At 54.8% G+C, this 16,839-nt stretch overlaps 2 protein-coding genes across 2 annotated transcripts; one reads left to right on the forward strand and one right to left on the reverse strand.

Annotated features, from left to right (window-relative positions):
* Positions 1–3,189: 3,189 nt before the first annotated feature.
* Psmb11 (proteasome subunit beta 11) lies at positions 3,190–4,424 on the forward strand. Its single transcript, XM_010637789.3, has one exon. It carries the CDS (start codon positions 3,190–3,192, stop codon positions 4,087–4,089), a length of 900 nt encoding a protein of 299 aa, XP_010636091.1. The 3' UTR covers positions 4,090–4,424.
* Positions 4,425–8,377: 3,953 nt separating this feature from the next.
* On the reverse strand, positions 8,378–16,058 carry Cdh24 (cadherin 24). The gene is made up of 13 exons (XM_033765304.1): positions 15,866–16,058; positions 15,573–15,620; positions 15,075–15,402; positions 14,596–14,890; positions 14,295–14,414; positions 14,053–14,220; positions 13,688–13,875; positions 12,929–13,182; positions 11,920–12,056; positions 9,761–9,882; positions 9,573–9,684; positions 9,122–9,370; positions 8,378–8,628 (listed from the first exon to the last, which is right to left on the reverse strand). Exons 3-13 carry the CDS (start codon positions 15,273–15,275, stop codon positions 8,378–8,380), a joined length of 2,097 nt encoding a protein of 698 aa, XP_033621195.1. The 5' UTR covers positions 15,276–15,402; positions 15,573–15,620; positions 15,866–16,058.
* Positions 16,059–16,839: the final 781 nt, after the last annotated feature.

Here is a 16,839-nt window from a genome sequence, read left to right on the forward strand (position 1 = left end):
CCTAAAATGCCATCTTGATATTATCACTCACCTACTTAAAGTGTCCTCTAAATTTCAAGCTCTTCAAGATGGCACATAAGGCCTCCTATAATCTGCTCCTGACTCCCTTACTCCTTTCTCCTTTGCTTCAAGGTTGTCTTGCAGGTGGGGAGGAGGTCAGAATGGATTGGTAGGAACTTGGGAGTCCAAGATGGTTTTATCAAGGAGGTCTGGATTGCTTTTCTTTTCTTTTTTTTTCTTCTCCTTGCCCCCCTCATCCTTTCTTCTTCTTTGAGTCGGGTCTTACTAAATTTTTCAGGCTGGCCTTGAACTCACTGTGTAGCCCAAACTGGACTAAAACTCACAATAATCATCTTGCCTCAGTCTCCTGAGTGCTGGAATTGCAGGTGTGTACTGCCTCACCTAGATGTTTTCTCTTTTTTTTGTTGTTTTTCTTTTTTTTGAGACAGGGTCTCACTATGTAGTTGAGACTGACCTGAAACTCACTATGTAGCCCAGGCTGGTCTCGAACTTGCAGTGATCCTCCTGCCTCAGCCTGCCGAGTGCTGGGATTACAGGTGTGCGCCACCACGCCCGGCGATTTCTTTTTTTTTTTGGTACCAGGGATTGTACTTGGGACATTGCATTTGTGAGGCAGGCATGGTACCACTGAGCTAAATCCCTGGTCCTAGCACCTGGGTCCACTTGTTGCTCAAACCCACAGCCTCTCCTCTTTCAGCCCTTAAGCTGGGAATGATTTCCAAAATAGAAAGTACTTAAAACAGATGTTGAGGGTTAGAGTAACCAAAATAAATTTAAAAATAAATAAAATAAAATAACCTGGGTTTAGAGTGTGAGGCTGGAGGGAGGCCAAATAGGAGGCCACTCAGCTGACCAGACCTGACAGAATGATGGCATGACCTAGGGAGGTGGGATCCATCCTTAAAGAGTCTAAGACTTAGCTTTCTGTCACCTTTCTATGCCACCGTAATAGTACACATGAATGTCTGACTGATGCCCTCAAGAACAGCAGCAATGCTGAAAAGGAAGGCAGACGCCAGGTCCTTTTAAAGCCAGGCTCCAAAGTCATCCAGCTGTGATTCTGAAGTATGGTTACAGTGGCAAATTTGAAATCATCCATGATAACACAGCTAAGGAGCTTGTTGTGAACTTTTGTATGCGTGAACTTTAAAGTCAGGTTAAATAAATGTGGAGTGATCAGCCCTAGATTTGATATGCAGCTGAAAGGTAGAAAAGTGATAAAATAAACTACTGTCATCCTGTTGGTATGGTTTCTTTTTCTTTCTTTCTTTCTTTTTTTTTGAGACAGGGTCTCATTATTTAATTCAGGCTGTCCTTGAACTCACTATGTAGCCCCGGCTGGCCTTGAACTAGTGGTGTGGCCTGTCTGCCTCAGCCTCCCATGTGCTAGGATTACAGGTGTGCACCACCAGGCTGGTAGTTTGATTTCATTGTGTTGACACCCTCAGTGGACATCATAGACCATGAAAAAGCACATGGAAACACAGGAGGGAAAATCCTGGGTTTCTTTTTCTAGGGATGTAAAACATATATACAAATAAAATACCTCAATGGAAAAAAAAAGCCTAAGAACTAGTCTTTAGAAAGAGGATCTAGTCTATCTCTGTAGTATGACTCCCAGGTGGTCCTACACAGGGAAAAGGACCTGCCAGACCTTAGGCACTTTCCAGTTTCTCCAGTGTCCCCAGGCTGTCTGCACTGCCCTTGGCATTGAGACCCCAAGAAACCACAGCCCTGCAGCCCCATGACTGTGCTGTCTGGTGGGTCTGGCTCACTCCTAGTGCTGGGTGTGTTTCTTTGAATACACTCATTCCTTCCAATAGCACCACTTTGATCTGCAGCATTAGGAAAACCCGCGCCATCTCCTGCTGCAAGTGGCTGCAGCTGGTCACTCTGCCCAGTCTTTGTGAAGGGCCAGGCAGGTCTACCGGCCCTACCCCTAGACTGCTCCTGGCTGGTCTAGGGCTGGGTCTCAGTGTGATGGGGTTGAGGTCAGGAACTACAAACCAGCTTTTCTGCCTTCGTGAATGACTTGTTAGAAGAGGGAACCCGAGGGAGGGAGCCACTACACCCTTTTGGCCACGCCCTCATGAGCTGCCAGGAATGGCATCTTCACCTCCATGCAGAGGAAGAGGAGCAAACACTCCCGGTTCTTTCCTTCCCCACCACCCTCAGTAACCTAATTTTCTGGAAGGTATTTTAGCCTGTTTTAACCACCCTCTCCATCCCCCTTTACAAAACCATCTCGCTTTTTCCTCCTTTGTTTGCCTCAGTCCATTTTATTTTTGCCCAGTCTTGGTCATGTGTTGCAAGTAGGAGCAGAGCCTCACAGTCTCCTGGTCTCACACCTCCCCAGCATTGAGGGGATGGGGTCCCCCCCTCAGCGGGTCCCCAGCATTCTTCTATCAGAGCACTGTTTTCTTTTTATCCCCTTTCAATTTTCTTTTTTCTTTTTCTTGGTACCAGGGATTGAACTTGGGACCTTGCGCTTGTGAGGCAGGCGGCAGAACCACTGGGCTAAATCCCCAGCCCTCAATTGTCATTTTTTATTAGCACATATTTACAGTACACAATGGTCACATTGCCTGTGGGGAGTTGATACATGTACCTAATACATCTTAATTCCTCATTCATCCTTCCCCTCATCTCCCTCCCCTCACTGAGTTGTCTTTACCTCTCCCAGGCTGGGTGCCCTCACAGGCCGGAGGCAGGGCCTTATTTGTCTTTGGGTGCCCAATGTCCGGCAGGAAAAGCAGGAGGGACGCAGCTCTGCCTCCTCCTCATGTGCCCCTCTCCTTTGCAGTTAGTTCAGCCCCCTCTCCACTCAGGTTACAGAACGACCGACGGGAGACTCTGTGACTCTCAGATGTGTCACGGGCAGCACAAGGTGAGGTGAGGAACTGACTGATGGACAGCATCTATCTTTCCTCCGCGGCTGGAGGCTCCTCTGGCCTCACCCTGTTTCCTCTCAGCAGCTCTGAGGAGGAGGAGGCTCCACCCGTCAATCCCCAAGCCTGACTGGGGCTGGGGAGAGGTGAAGCGGCAGCCCACGCGTTCCGCTTACGCTTCTGGCGGCTGCCCAGCTTCTCTGTAGCGTCCCTCTCCCCCACCTGACCACAGCCCACAAATCCCTGTGCTGCTCCTTCCTCCCTTCACTCAGCCTCAGGGATGGCTCTGCAGGATGTGTGCAAGTGGCAGTCCCACTTCCAGGGACCATCCCCTCACTTGCCTCAGGCTGGCTGCTGGGCTGTGCCCCGGGGCTGTGACCCTCAGTCCTTCCTGAGGATTTATGGCCCTAGGCTGGCCCACGGCACCACCACCCTGGCCTTCCGCTTCCGGCATGGTGTTATTGCTGCAGCTGACACGCGTTCCTCCTGTGGCAGCTATGTGGCCTGTCCAACTTCGCTCAAGGTCATCCCTGTGCACCAGCACCTCTTGGGTACCACTTCCGGCACCTCAGCTGACTGTGCTATGTGGTACCGGGTGCTGCAGCGGGAGCTGCGGCTTCGGGCCCTGAGGGAGGGTCAGCTACCCAGTGTGGCCAGCGCAGCCAAGCTCTTGTCGGCCATGATGTCTCGCTACCGGGGGCTGGATCTGTGTGTGGCCACTGCCTTGTGTGGCTGGGACCGCTCTGGCCCTGCTCTCTTCTACGTGTACAGTGACGGCACCCGCTTGCAGGGGGACATATTCTCTGTGGGCTCGGGATCTCCCTATGCCTATGGTGTGCTAGACCGTGGCTACCACTATGACATGACCATCCAGGAAGCCTACACTTTGGCCCGTTGCGCTGTGGCCCACGCCACCCACCGTGATGCCTACTCAGGGGGCTCTGTAGACCTTTTCCACGTGCGGGAGAGTGGCTGGGAATACGTGTCATGCAGCGACGTGTGTGTTCTGTACAGGGAACTGCAGATGTTCACAGAAGCAGAGCTGGAGGGTGAGGCCCATCAGACCCAGCCTGAGCCTGTCATTCTTCGTGGAGCTGAGGAAGGTGGAGAATTCCCTGTGGGGCCAAGGGAGATGGCACCAGGAGATTCCAGGATACCAGCAGAGACTGAGACATTGTGAGAAGTGCAGGACTTGGGGACCAGGGTGAGGGAGTGGGCTGGTGGAGGGAGCAGTGGGAAGGCTCTGCTGGGAGCAGCCTCAAGCCCCTGGATCCAGCCCTTCTGGGTTACCTGCTTCATTTGTTCCAAGTCCCCAGCTCTTCTGCCTCCAAGAGCTACGGATGGCTCTGTCCAACATGTTTGTATTGATGCCTGATGTGTTTATCCATCCTCCTCGTCTCCAAGCTGACTTTGAGTAAACACTTGCTGTGTGCCTACTGCCCACCAGATGCCAGGGGGCTTGATCTCCTTTTCTCATTAGGTACTGGTGCTAGGTGCTAGACCTCCTTTTCTGGCTGCCCTCTTTTCTTTTCCCCCACCCCCTCCCTAGGCAGTCTTCTATCTGTGGTAGCATGAGCTTGTCTCTTTCTCCTGGTCACCTTCTCAGCTTGATGAGACACAGCCCCTTTCACAACAACGTAGAAAGAGCAGCCCAGTGGGTGTGAGTCCAGAGCAGGGCGGGAGGCCATTTGGTGGTGACTGTCTCAGCTGCTCCATGCCTCTGCCTTCATTGTAATGACTGTAATGATCACTCCTGCTCTGAAGGTAGCCCTTTCAGGGAAAATGTTCCTCAGTTCATGGAAGAGGAACCTGGGACTTGCCCAGGTTACACCATAGGTGGCAGCCACGGGCTTTAGATCCAGGTCTCCCCCTGCAGAGCCTAGGCTTTAGGCCCAGCTTCCCTGGATTCTGGGGAGTGATGTGGAAGGAGAGTGGAGAGTAGCTGGGCCAAGCCCTTGCCTGGTGGCCCCTAGTGGCCAGGCGAAGGAACACTGAGGAGCATAGGCCCTGGAGGGGTAGCTCGGGGAAGCTGCTTCTACTCCAGTCTCATCCTGCCATGTCTGCCACAGCTCATACCTGCTCTCTACCCTTCTGGGCCTGTCATTGTCATGCTAGATGTTTTCTTTCTCCTTCCAGACTCTCCTCCTTGGTGCTGTCTTTGGAGAATGAAGAAAAGGTGGCTGTGCCAGGGGGGAAATGCAGCTAGCACATTCTCTCCTTCCCCTCCTGCCCACTTCCTCTAGAAGTGAGGGCTGACTTGGATTCAGGCTAACAGATCCAGGAGGGCTACTGCCCTCTCCTCAGACCAGGGGACAGAAAGCAGGGCTGGCCTAGGAGATGAGGCCTGAAGGAAGGTTCCTGAAACTTCTTTTCTGTCATCCCAGTCCCCAGAACAATGCTCCTCCCCTCAGGCTAACAATTCTTCTGAGCAGGAGCTGGCTCTACCAGAGACCTCTAGACTGTCTGAGGAGGTGTCTGTGGAAGAGAAAGGAAGGATCAAGGAGCCCCAGAAGGGAAAACAAGGGAAGTGGTGGGGACAGGGGGGAAGCTGTACTGGGGAAGAGGACACAGGTGCCCAGTACCAGGGATTAGCCTGCAAGCCAGGACCAAAGGATCTGGCCAGTGGCCTCCACAGCATCCTCCTTCAGCCCTTGCCCACTCCCAGCCTCAGGGTTGGGGATGTGGGACCCTGCTGCTGTGAACCACGTGGACAAAGAGGATTGAACCTAGAGAGGGCAGAACTGGAGGGAAGCTCCCTCTTCTCGCATCTCCTTCTTCTACCCCCCTTCTTCCCACCTTTTTCCTTCCATAGCCCTGACCACCTTCACTACCTTTGACAGGATCTGTCCTTTCAAATGAGGTATTTGAGGGCAGAAACAAGCCTGGTGGTACTGCTGACAAGGCTGTTTTCCTATGGTCTGTAAAAACTTAAAAGGAAAAAGCTAATACCCGCTTTCCACCCCCACCCCCTGAACCGGGGATCAAACTCAGGACCTGTGCTTAGCAGGCAGGCATGGTGCCACTGAGCTAAATCCCCAGCCCTATTTTTCATATAAGGCCCTGCTATGTAATCCAAGCTGACCTTGAACTTGCAATCTTCCAGAGTGCTGGGATTCTAGGCATCCTTTAAGTTTTTAATGCGTTGGGAGAGGATCTCAGGAGGATATGAGGGAGGGCTGGTCAGACAAAGTCAACATCCCATTCTAAATGCACCCTCTGTCTAAGAGCGGCCATGAGCCATTTCCTCCATTGCTCCAGTAAGGTTTGATGCAGGTATCAGGTGAGAGCAGAGGGGCAGAGATCTTGTCTTTCCTGCCCTAAACTGGATGACCTCGTTCTCTTTGATGCCGCTTGGGATAGTGCTGCCTCCAGTTTCCTGAGGCTAGGGCGATGGACAGCCTGCTCTGCCAGAGGCCTTTGGCTGTCAGTGGTGCGGTGTTCCAGCTTCGCAGGAGTAAATGACACCTGGCACTGCAGTGAGAGTCCTTGTCTTCCCCCACCCAGCAGAAGCGCAAGGCATCTACGGAGGCAGCCTTCCCTAATAGCCAGCACCCCACATAAGGAAGGCTTGCCCCACTCCCACAGGCCTCTAGGGTCCCAGCCTGGAGGAGGCCAGCTTCCTGAGCTGGCATCTGGCCAGACCCCTCCCTGCCTCAGGGAGTGGGAAGTGGAGATGCTGGCCACGGCCCCTCGGCTCCCACCCCAAGGGACTTCATTCTGCCCTCAGTAGCCCCTCTCCGTTTCCTCTCCCTTGTGTTCCACGGAGACCAAGACTGGGGAGAGAATTCAAGGTGGGAGCAGCAGACCCAGCTTCAGTGACTGACTGGCTCTGGCCCACCCCTTCCGCAGTTGGCACTGCAGTCCCCAGGAAAGGCTCACTTGCCCCTTTCTGCTGCCACCCACCCACTTGTTTCCCAATCCTGGAACCCTCTCTTCCCCTCTTCCTAGAGTCTTTATCTTTCCTCCTCTCTCCTCTGTGGCTCTTACCCAGTACTCCTCTGCCTTTCCTTCCCTCTTGGAAAGTCCCACCTTCATTTCCCTGGACAGTTTGAGACTAGCAGCAGGGCAGGGAACCTGGAGAGTCAGTGGTGGGGTGGGAATGGGGCTGTACTTGCTGTCCAAAAGGAGGAGGCAAACCCTCCTCTGCCATAGAGGGTTTTGAAGCGGCTTCCCTCAAGGAGAAGCAATAAGCTGGGGCAGGGGAGGGGAAGAAGGCCGGGGTCTAACTTGGGCCTGTCCTCCCATCCTTCAGTGCAAATGAATCTCTGTCCAGAAATCTTCCTGCAGAAACGAGCATGGTCAGGTCTTACAAAATAAAGTGTTTGTTTATTATGAAATTAGAGATGGAGGCTCCTCCCCTTCCTCCCTCTTTCCCCTTCCCCAGCTGCCTCCCTCTTTTCTTGTCTCCCTCCTCTGGGGTCTGGAAAGTGCACAAGACAATGCCCAGAGCTGGGGTCGCCAAGGGCTCGCTGACAGCTGGGCAGAGCTCCAGGGAGGCAGCCAGTGGGGCTGAAGCTCTTGCCCTGGGAGGTGGGCAGCTCCCTCCTTCTGCTGGAGGCCGGTAGAGCCAGGATGAGGCCATGAGTGATGGATGGAACCATGCGGGCAGGTCTGCGAGGACAGGGACATGATGGTGGTGAGGGGCAGACCTGGGGGGCGGCTCTGCCTACCCGCCTGCCCAGGGACCCTGGGGAACTGACCTGGGGCAGAGTATCCCCTGCAGGAGGGTGGGCAGCAGTGGCTGGAAATTTCTTTTGCTTTTGGAATGAACAGCAACAACCAAAAAAACCCAAAGAACCAGTTACAGGGACCCAGAGCAAAGGAGGGGAGATGAGGGCTGGAGAGGGAGACACAGCATGTGTGTGGGCAAGGGAGACAGTGCCAGACTCAGACGCACAGACAGAAACAGCCACAGAGAAGGAGTCACAGTGAGAAAGCAGAGAGGTTCAGGGCAAGGGCCACAAACCCAGACCTGGACAGAGATCCCTGGAGAGACACACAGACGACTCAGGAATGGGGTTCAGAGAGAGGGTGCCCTGGGAGGGAGGAGGGACATGGGGCGGGAGGAGGCTGGGCCTCTGGGCTGCTGCCACCTGCCTGGACCCTGGGGGCTCACTCAGAGGGCCTGTGAGGGCTGCCCCGCACTCAGGGGCCCAGGGGCTCCTTGGCCCCATACAGCTCGGCCAGGGTGCGGAAGAGTGGGCCCCAGTCATCCAGGGGCTCCGCAGGGCCTAGGGTGCCGCCCACCTCACTGCCAGAGCCCAGCGAGCTGAGGGAGCCACAGGAGGAGCCGCGGCCCTCGTAGCCATACACCTGCACTGAGTCGTACGGGGGCACCCTTATTTTCCTCACCCCAAAGAAATCCCTGTACCCATCCAATAGTCCCTCCTTCCCTCTACCCCTGACAACAGTCATTTTCTTTCTGTCTCTGTGACTTTACCTAATCTGCATATCTCACATAAATGGAATCATAGTATATGATGTTTGTGTCTTGGGGCCTGTGCCCGGGGCAGCACATCTCGGCGGGCAGGAGGCCCGGGCACCGGTGGAGCCGCCCCATCGGGGTTCTGCAGGGCTGTGATGTCGAAGGCCTCGGTGTCCTCTTCGCCACCGCCCTCATCATCATAGGTGATGATGTTCTCACGGACGTCCTCCTCCTCCAGGACCATCAGTGCTTCTTGCTTCTGCCGCCGCAGGGCCACGAAGAGCACCAGGAGGGCTGCGGGAAAGCACAGAGGCCTGAGCCGGGGGATGTTCCGAGCAGGACGTGGAGGGGCTGGGATGGAGGGGGCAGCAGACCCTGACAACTGGACAGCTTTGGTCTGAATCCTGGTCCCACTCTTTACTTGCTGTTTGACCATGGGAAGTTGCCTGCCTTCTCTGAACCCTTTCGATCTTTAGTTTGTATAGTGGAAATCAGAGGAAACATATTTACCTTTTAGGTTTTTGAAGGGATAAGTGAAATACCACAAGTGATGTGCCCGCACCACACCTGCCACAGAATACGGGTTCAATAAAATAATTTTTAAACCAATCATTGTGGATTTGCAGATCAAGGATATGAAGTCAGAGTTCTCCTCCCGAACACAGCAGGTGGTAGGAAAACCCAGGTGTAAGGGGACACTCAAGCCCTATGTCCAGGAACCTGGTTCTTCTCCGTAACCCCTGCGAGCCCTCATCCCACTGCTATGTCCTGCTGTGGCCCGACTCACCAAGCAGGGTGCCCACACAGGTGACAATGGCAAGCAGGGCGCCAGTGCTGAGCCCAGTGGGTGAGAGCTGAGCTTCGGCCCTGCAGGACGCCACGGAGCCATCAGGCCGGCAGTGGCATACACTGACGGTCACAGTGGCAGTGCTGCTCAGTGCCGGCTGCCCCCAGTCCCACAGTTCTACGGGAACCAGGTATGGGGCCTGGCGGGGTGGAGCAGGGCGGGAGGGCAGCAGCAGGCTGGCGGAGCCATCTGTGGGAAAGGAAAGGTATTGGGGCACCTCCGGGGAGGTCTTCCTGGTAGGGTTGGTCTAGCCCATAGGAAGGTATGCACACCTGCCTTCTGGCTGGAAGGCTGACAGGTGGGGCAGAGGTCATGCAGGCTGTGCTGGGGGTGGTGGAGGAGGACAGGAGGAGGGAGACAGTCACGGGCATGACTGCAGGACACCACCCACCTCGGTTGTCTTGGACAGTAAAGTTGGCATCAGGACCCAGAGGACCTTGAAGGGAGACTCGGCTACTGTTGCCGACTTCGTCTCTGTCTAGGGCCCAGATGACCTGAATCAACTGGGAAGAAGAGGAAATGAATGAAGTGGGCCACTGGAGGCCTTGGAATCTAAACCCATCTGCTTCAGATGCTCACCTGGCCAGGGGCTGCAGAGTCACATACAAAGGTGTCATAGGGCTCAGCCAGTTGAGGAGCATTATCATTTTCATCCAGGGTCTGGATGGCCACTTGGATACGGGAGGCCTGTGCGGAACTGTCTGAAGGCAGAACACCAACACATATACACCACACAGGACACACAACGCAGTTTAGATACAAAATACACAAGGCACTGCCGTGGACGTCACACCCAGCATATAGTGTGCACATGCAACAGTGAAAGAAGCATGTGTGACATAAAATCATGTGAAGTGAATGAAACAGCATCAAGTATGATATCCAAGCGGTACCCAAGATACATACAATATACAACATACACCCAGCAGAACACAGTGCCTATGATGCCCGCACACAGGGTGTAGGCCGCATATGAGAGTGCCTACAGGTTGAGCGTAGACAAGAGCCATACACAGTCATACCACATACCCAATATAGGAGTGTTGAAAATAAATGCAACAGAAGCAGATGTTTGATACACAGCAAAAGCAGCACCAGTGCCCCACATCCCAGGCCCGGAGGATGCATTATCATATACAGTGACCATGCACAGCACCAGTGGATGCACACACACACACTCGTGCACACATCTCATCAGAGGTCTGGGAGGCTGTAGTGCTGCAATGAGAATCACTCAGTGTTGACCTTGGGGAAGGAGGAACTTCATGGTCTACGTCTTCAGGGTACAGAGCCTGGGTACCATAGCCAGACACAGGCCCCTCTTCGCCCATCACCCTCAGCAGGTGGCTCCCCATAGCCCTACCTTGCTTCTCACTGCCAGTGCCATCCAAGAGAGGATGCAAAGTGTGTCTCCCTGTCATCTCTCCTAGGCTGAGCCTCTCAATTCCTTTAGTCTTTTTCCTAGGCAGGGGGAGAGCTGGCTGGCCCTGGTGGGAAGGGCTGAGTGGACTGCCAGGCTCTAGTCCGTGATAGAACGGGATGGGGCCTGCTCCTTCACTGCAGCAAGGACCCAGGGCTGCCAGCCAGTGCGGGGGCGGGGAGGGCAAACTTTGACAGGAGGGTGAAAAGACAGCAAAAGGAAACAGACACACACACACACAGGGTTATCTACATAGACATCTTTAAACTATAGACACACAACACTGCCAGGTAGCACACAGTTGCATATACAAAAACAAACCCAGACACACAGAGTCAAACATGCATGAAATGCGTGAAGTATGGAAATAGTATGCGCATAGTATGGTGAAGGAGGGACCAGCTTAGGCTGGTCAGATGGGACAGAGTGGGTCAGACAGCTCCTTCACTTAGTCTCTGTGTGACCTTGGAAAGTTATTTAACTTCTCTATGCCTAAGTTTCCTCATTTAAAAATAGGGAAATACTCATCTCTCCCTCATAAAATTTTGGTGAAAAGTGTGTTAATCCATTTTTGGTACTTAAAATAGCATCTGATACACAATAAGAAATAAGCTATTATCTGTCTACAAGCACTCACATATACAACATAATATATACATATACAAACAACTCCTTGTATAAGCCACTGTACACATCCAATCCCACCTATACGTAAGTAATTCTACATGACACTCAATTTCAAACACGTACATACCCACTTATATACATATACATGCATGTCACATACGTGGAAGTATATACATACATGAGTATACACCCACATATACACATCCACACAATTCTCCACTGATGTGTGCTAACATTTACATATACAACCACAGCTTGGACAGTCAGTAGAAGACAGCAGGGGGATACACAGAGGGATAAAGGGCTCTACACAGAAGGGCAGGGTTCCCTGTCTCCCAGGTGGCTGGTGCCTGGGGAGGGGCACAAAAGAGCTGCATAAGAGAGCTGGCCCCACTCCCCCACTTGGAGGGACCTGCAGGGACAGGGCATGGTCTGCCAGTGCACAGGCAAGACCCAAGCGTTCTAGGTTTTCGGCTAATGCAAGTCCTGTATTCAGGGCAGTGCTCAGACAAACCCCTGGCTCCAGGCCAGCACTGCCTAGGAGACAGAAAGCCTGTTTGGTGGTGAGGATCCAGGCGTGGGACCTGGGAACAGGACACTGGTGAGAGTGCGATGGCCTCTCCACCCCCATGCCCAGGCACAGCCCCTCTGCCAGGAGCATGCTGCCTCCTTAGGGCCCAGGACACCTCACCGAGCTCTGTGGCCAGCACAGTGAGGTTGTGCCAGACATGAGCCTCACGGTCCAGGGGCGCTGCTGTTCTGATGGTGCCATCTTCGGGCTCGATAGAGAAGCAATGCTCTGGATCCGAGTGGGGGAGGATGGAGTATCTGGGGAAGATGGGGTGGGCTGGGGCCAATCTGGGGGCTGCCACCCCTCCCTCCTTCCCCTCTCTGTTCATCGTGAGGCAGGTGTGGTGCCACTGAGCCCAATCCCTGGCCCCACTCTGTTCATCTTGCTGGGCCTCATGGCTCATGTGGGCAGAGGGTCTAAGCTCCAGAGTCCCATGTGCCCAGAGCCATAATTTAGGTTGGAGTCCCCTTAAAAGGCAAATGTCCCCGGGAGGTTCTGTCAGACTCAGGGGATGGGGTTTCACAGGAGTGAGGGGAGAAACACAGAAGGATGTGTAAGGGGAGAGACACTGTCTTTCAGACTCTGAGGCCCTGTTCTGGGGACTCACTGACCTGTGTTTCAGCCCTACTCTGCCCCAGACCAGCTGTGTGACCTTAGGCAAATTGTCTGACCCCTTTGTACTGAGTTCAAAATGAGAAATACACCAGCACCTCCCTCGGTAGTGTGACGGGGTACTGCCAGGGGAGGCGGCAAGAATGGCTGTCCTCAAGGCAGACAAGACCAGCTTCAGTCCCAGTTCTGCTACCTACTGTGGACAAATTACTTAATCACTAGCAGTTGCAGTTGGCCTTTAAAACAACTGGCAAGGATAACACCTACTTTGCAGGGGTGCTGTGAGAGTAAAATGCATCACTTAGGCACCCAGGAAACACTTAGGGAGAGATCGACTTATCTAGTGAGGTTTCAGGCAGGGGTTGGGGAGGGCCTTCCATGCTCCCCTGGGGATGACCTTCTGACCTTCGCTGGGAGGTATAATTTGCAGCAAGAAAGGAATGGGCTGGGGTGGGAAGAACCTGCCTCTGGGCTCTTTCCTGAAGGCCTGGCCCCTCCCCAGCCCACTCCCCCTTACCTGATCGGGCTGGCTGGGGAGTCTAGGTCCATGGCTGAGATCTGGCCCACTAGGGTCCCTGGGGCCTTGTTCTCCAGTACTGACAGGTGGTAGGCAGCCTGGGTGAAGGCGGGTGGCTCCGGGGCATCCTGCACGGCCACTCGTACTGAGGCTACATCCTTGAAGGGCCCTCGCCGCAGGTAGGCAGGGTCAATGAGGGTATTGGTGGCTTCCACACGAAAGGAGTAGGAGCGGCGAGTCTCAAAGTCTAGGGACTACGGTCAGGGGAGATGACAAGTGAGCAAGGCAGGTAGAAACCAGGCCAGGCCTAGCCCTCAGGTGAGGTCTCTTCCCTGTGTGCATCCAGTGCAGAGCAGTGGTGGCCCTGGAGTGGCCATGACCTCAGTGGTTATGGTGGCCAGCATGTTACATAGTCTAACTTGAGGGCACACCTGTGAGGTCCAGCACAGGGTCCTCAGTGTGTTCTAAGAGACTCGTCAGAAAAGTGCCCAATGGGTGGGAGATGTAAGTGAGTCTGGAGGTGAATTGTTTGTTGTTTTGTTGTGATTTATTTATTTATTTTTAGTACTGGGGATCAAACTCGGGTCCTTGCACTTTCGAGGCAGGCAGTGGAACCTCTGAGCTAAATCCCCAGCCCTGTTTTATTTTCTTCTCATGCTGGGGATGGAACCCAGGCTTTATACATGTTAGGCTAATGCTCTACCACTGAGCTTCCCCTCCCACCCCCCATCCGAGAGTGCTAACAGGCAGGAGGCTAACCTTTCGGACAGTGAGGAGCCCGTCTTGACCCTGGGAGTCGGTGCCGATGCTGAAGGCCTCTGAGCCTTCCCCATCCAGGATGCTGTATGCCATGAGGGCATTGTCTCCTAGGTCTGGGTCCTGGGCTTGCAGCCGGCCCACCAAAGTGCCAGGCTCAGCAGTCTCCACCACAGAAAACTGGTACAGGCCTTGGAGAGGCATGGAAGGGAAACAGGCTTTTAGAGAGTTCCTCAGCCCTCCCCGCTACCCCCAGCACTTCCTTCTCCCAGGGTCTGGCTGGGATGGGGGTGGGGAGGGGCAGCTTCTCCTAATGCTGGAGGGGTAGAGCGGTCAGAGGATAGCTTAGGTGCAGCACTGCCCCTTACTCTGAGGGAACTTGGGGGGGTTGTCGTTGACATCACTGAGGGTGACGGTCACTGTAGTGCTGCCCGACAGCCCCCCCATGTGGCCGCCCATGTCCTTGGCCTGGATCACGACCAAGAACTCCTCTTGCGTCTCACGGTCCATGTTGGGGATGGCTGTTCGCACCACTCCTAGGTAGAGACACTGAGTCAGGGAGTGTCTGTCCCTGTGGCTGCCCCAGAAGGCCCCAGAGCTCCATCCTCACCAGTCTGGGGGTCTACAGAGAAGAAAGGCAGTCCATCCAGCACCGTGTACACCAGCTTGGCACTGTTCCCATAGCTGGGGTCATCGGCGTCCTGAGCAGTCACCTGGATCACTGATGTCCCTGTGGGGGATACCAGCACCTCACTCAGCAGCAGCACGGAGAGATGGGGAGAACAGCAGCTGACAGAGACCAGATGTGAGGGAGGCTGAATTAAAGGAGGTGGATTCTGGGACAGTGAGAGAGGAAAGGTGAAGGGGTTGCAGGAGACAGGAACTGGGGCATTCAGAGCTAGGGTGCTTACCCACGTTGGACATCTCGGGCACTGTGGCGTGGTAGGGACCGAGGGGAAACACAGGTGGATTGTCATTGATGTCTTGCACTTTGATGATGAACTCCGATGGAGGCTCCAGGGGCCTGTTTGAGGCTCGGTCCACAGCTTGGGCCAGTAGCACATATTGTGCCTTTTCCTCCCGGTCCAGGCTCTTGGTGACATGGATATTGCCTGTAGCCTCGTCAATCACAAATACAGTGCCTGCTCCCTCCCCAGTCAGCAGGTACTTGGTGCGGCCCTCGCCCCGGTCAACATCTGAATGCAGCTGTAGGAGTCAGGGAAGAATGGCAGAGAGCTCCAAGTGCAGGGACAGAGGGTTAGAGTCTAGGGTTGGGTAGTGTTGAGAGTCCTGAGGGACCAAGGTCACTGCAGAAGTGAAGAAGTTGCAAGGCAGGGCTTACGGGCCTGACAGAGTAGTCAGAGCAGACTCGGGAGAGGTTGATCCTTACCTTGCCAATAAGGACAGGCTCTGGACCGGCATATTCTTCAATGACGAAGAACTGGTTCCAGACCCAGCTCCTCCTGGTACGCAGCAGTGCAGGCCCTGGGCGCCCCTGGGACCCTGCCCAGGCCCGGCCTGGGGCTGCCAGACGCCCCATGCAGCCCCAGCCACCCAGCCAAGCCAACAGGAGCCTCACCAGGCCCCACATAGTTGGACTCCTCCAGCCACAGTTCTGTTCACTGGCCTCGGGTGCTGAGGCTGGGCAGGGCCAGGTGGGCCATGAGCTGGCTGGGGCAGAGGGGTGGATGCATTGCAGCTATCCCATGGATCCACACCTGTAGGACAGGTAGCTGCTTAGGGTCAAGGAAACCCTCAACCCCAATCTTCCCCCAAATCAGATGCTGAAGACCAGATCTCCAAGACACTACCATTCCCTACTGCCCAGAACCAGACTGAGACAGAGCAGTCTGACGCTTCCCTCCAAGCAGGCTCTGCCTGTATTCACCTCCAGCCGTCCAAATTGATAAATCTCTGGCCTGTCAACTCTGAGAAGCTGGGGAGGAAGACAGGAAAGGGGGTGCTGGAGGGCTAGGAATCCCAACTCCTGCCCTGTCCTTCCGTCTTGGCATATAGCCAGGGGACAAGAGTGGGGGTTCCCAAAGAAAGGGCTTAAAATTAAGGGGTTGGGATCCATAGAGATGTGGCGTTAAGGAGTGGAGGGTCAGGCTGAGATGACAAGGAGTCCAGCCCAAGAGAGCTGCGAGCCTGTGACTGTCCCTCCCCTATGGGGAACCTCACCTCTCCAGACCCTGCTCCCAGCCCGCACTGCCAGCTGCAGACCTCAGGGTGGATTGGTCTCAGGAGGCAGACTGGGGACCAGCACTGGAAAGAGAGGGGACAAGGCTGTGGGCAGAGTGAGGAGAGGGAGTGAGGGAGTGGGGCACACCCAGAGGCTAGAGACACAGTGTGGCTGAGGGCTGGACCAAGACTCAGGACCAGGTGAGAGACAGACAGAGCAGCAGTGAAAGACAGAGCGGCAAGGGGGGAGAGAGAGATCAGGGAAGCAGCCTGCATGTCTCTGAAAGGCAGAGGATGCCAGGCTTGGGAACCCTTCGGGTGCAGAGGGGCTTTCTGCATGTGTGTGTGTAGTGGGGGTCAGATGGGGCCTCTGAACTTCATTTTGGGAGAGGAAGCAGGCAGGAGCGTGGAGTCAGGGAGGGGCTGCGGGAAGGGAGCTGGGGAGGGGACCCTTCCTCTCCTCCTGAGGGGACCCTCAGGTAGCTGTCGATACTCCTCCTCTTCCCCTGGAGCACACACACACACCTGACTGTCCCCTGCTCTCCAGGGAGGAGAAGCTTGAGGGGCGCTGGAGACCGGAGAGGGAGGGAGGCGGGACGAGGAGAGAAGGAGAGGACAGAGGAGTGGGAAACAGGATAGCGGGAAGGGGAGAGCAGAGGGAAAGGAGGCAACGGGGGAAGGAAAGGAGAGCGGGAAAGGGGAAAGAGACAGAAAAGGGAAGAGGGAGAGGAAGGAAAAGGCAAAGGGGGAGAAGAGACGGGAAAAGACAGGACAAGAGGGAGAGGATGGAAGAGAGAAGGGGTAGAGAAGGCAGACAGATACAGCGAAGGACGGGGAAGAGGAACACAGGAAAAAAGAGGAAGAGAGGTGTGAGGGAAGCAGGGACAGAAGCAGAGCGCGGGAGAAGGGAGCCGGGCTCGCAGCCGCGGAGCGCGCGGCTCGGAAGACACCGCAGGCTGCGGCCCCCTGCCGCC

The sequence above is a fragment of the Fukomys damarensis genome, unplaced genomic scaffold (assembly GCF_012274545.1).
Source record: "Fukomys damarensis isolate Sample0158 unplaced genomic scaffold, DMR_v1.0_HiC HiC_scaffold_17, whole genome shotgun sequence".
Taxonomy (NCBI): domain Eukaryota; kingdom Metazoa; phylum Chordata; class Mammalia; order Rodentia; family Bathyergidae; genus Fukomys; species Fukomys damarensis.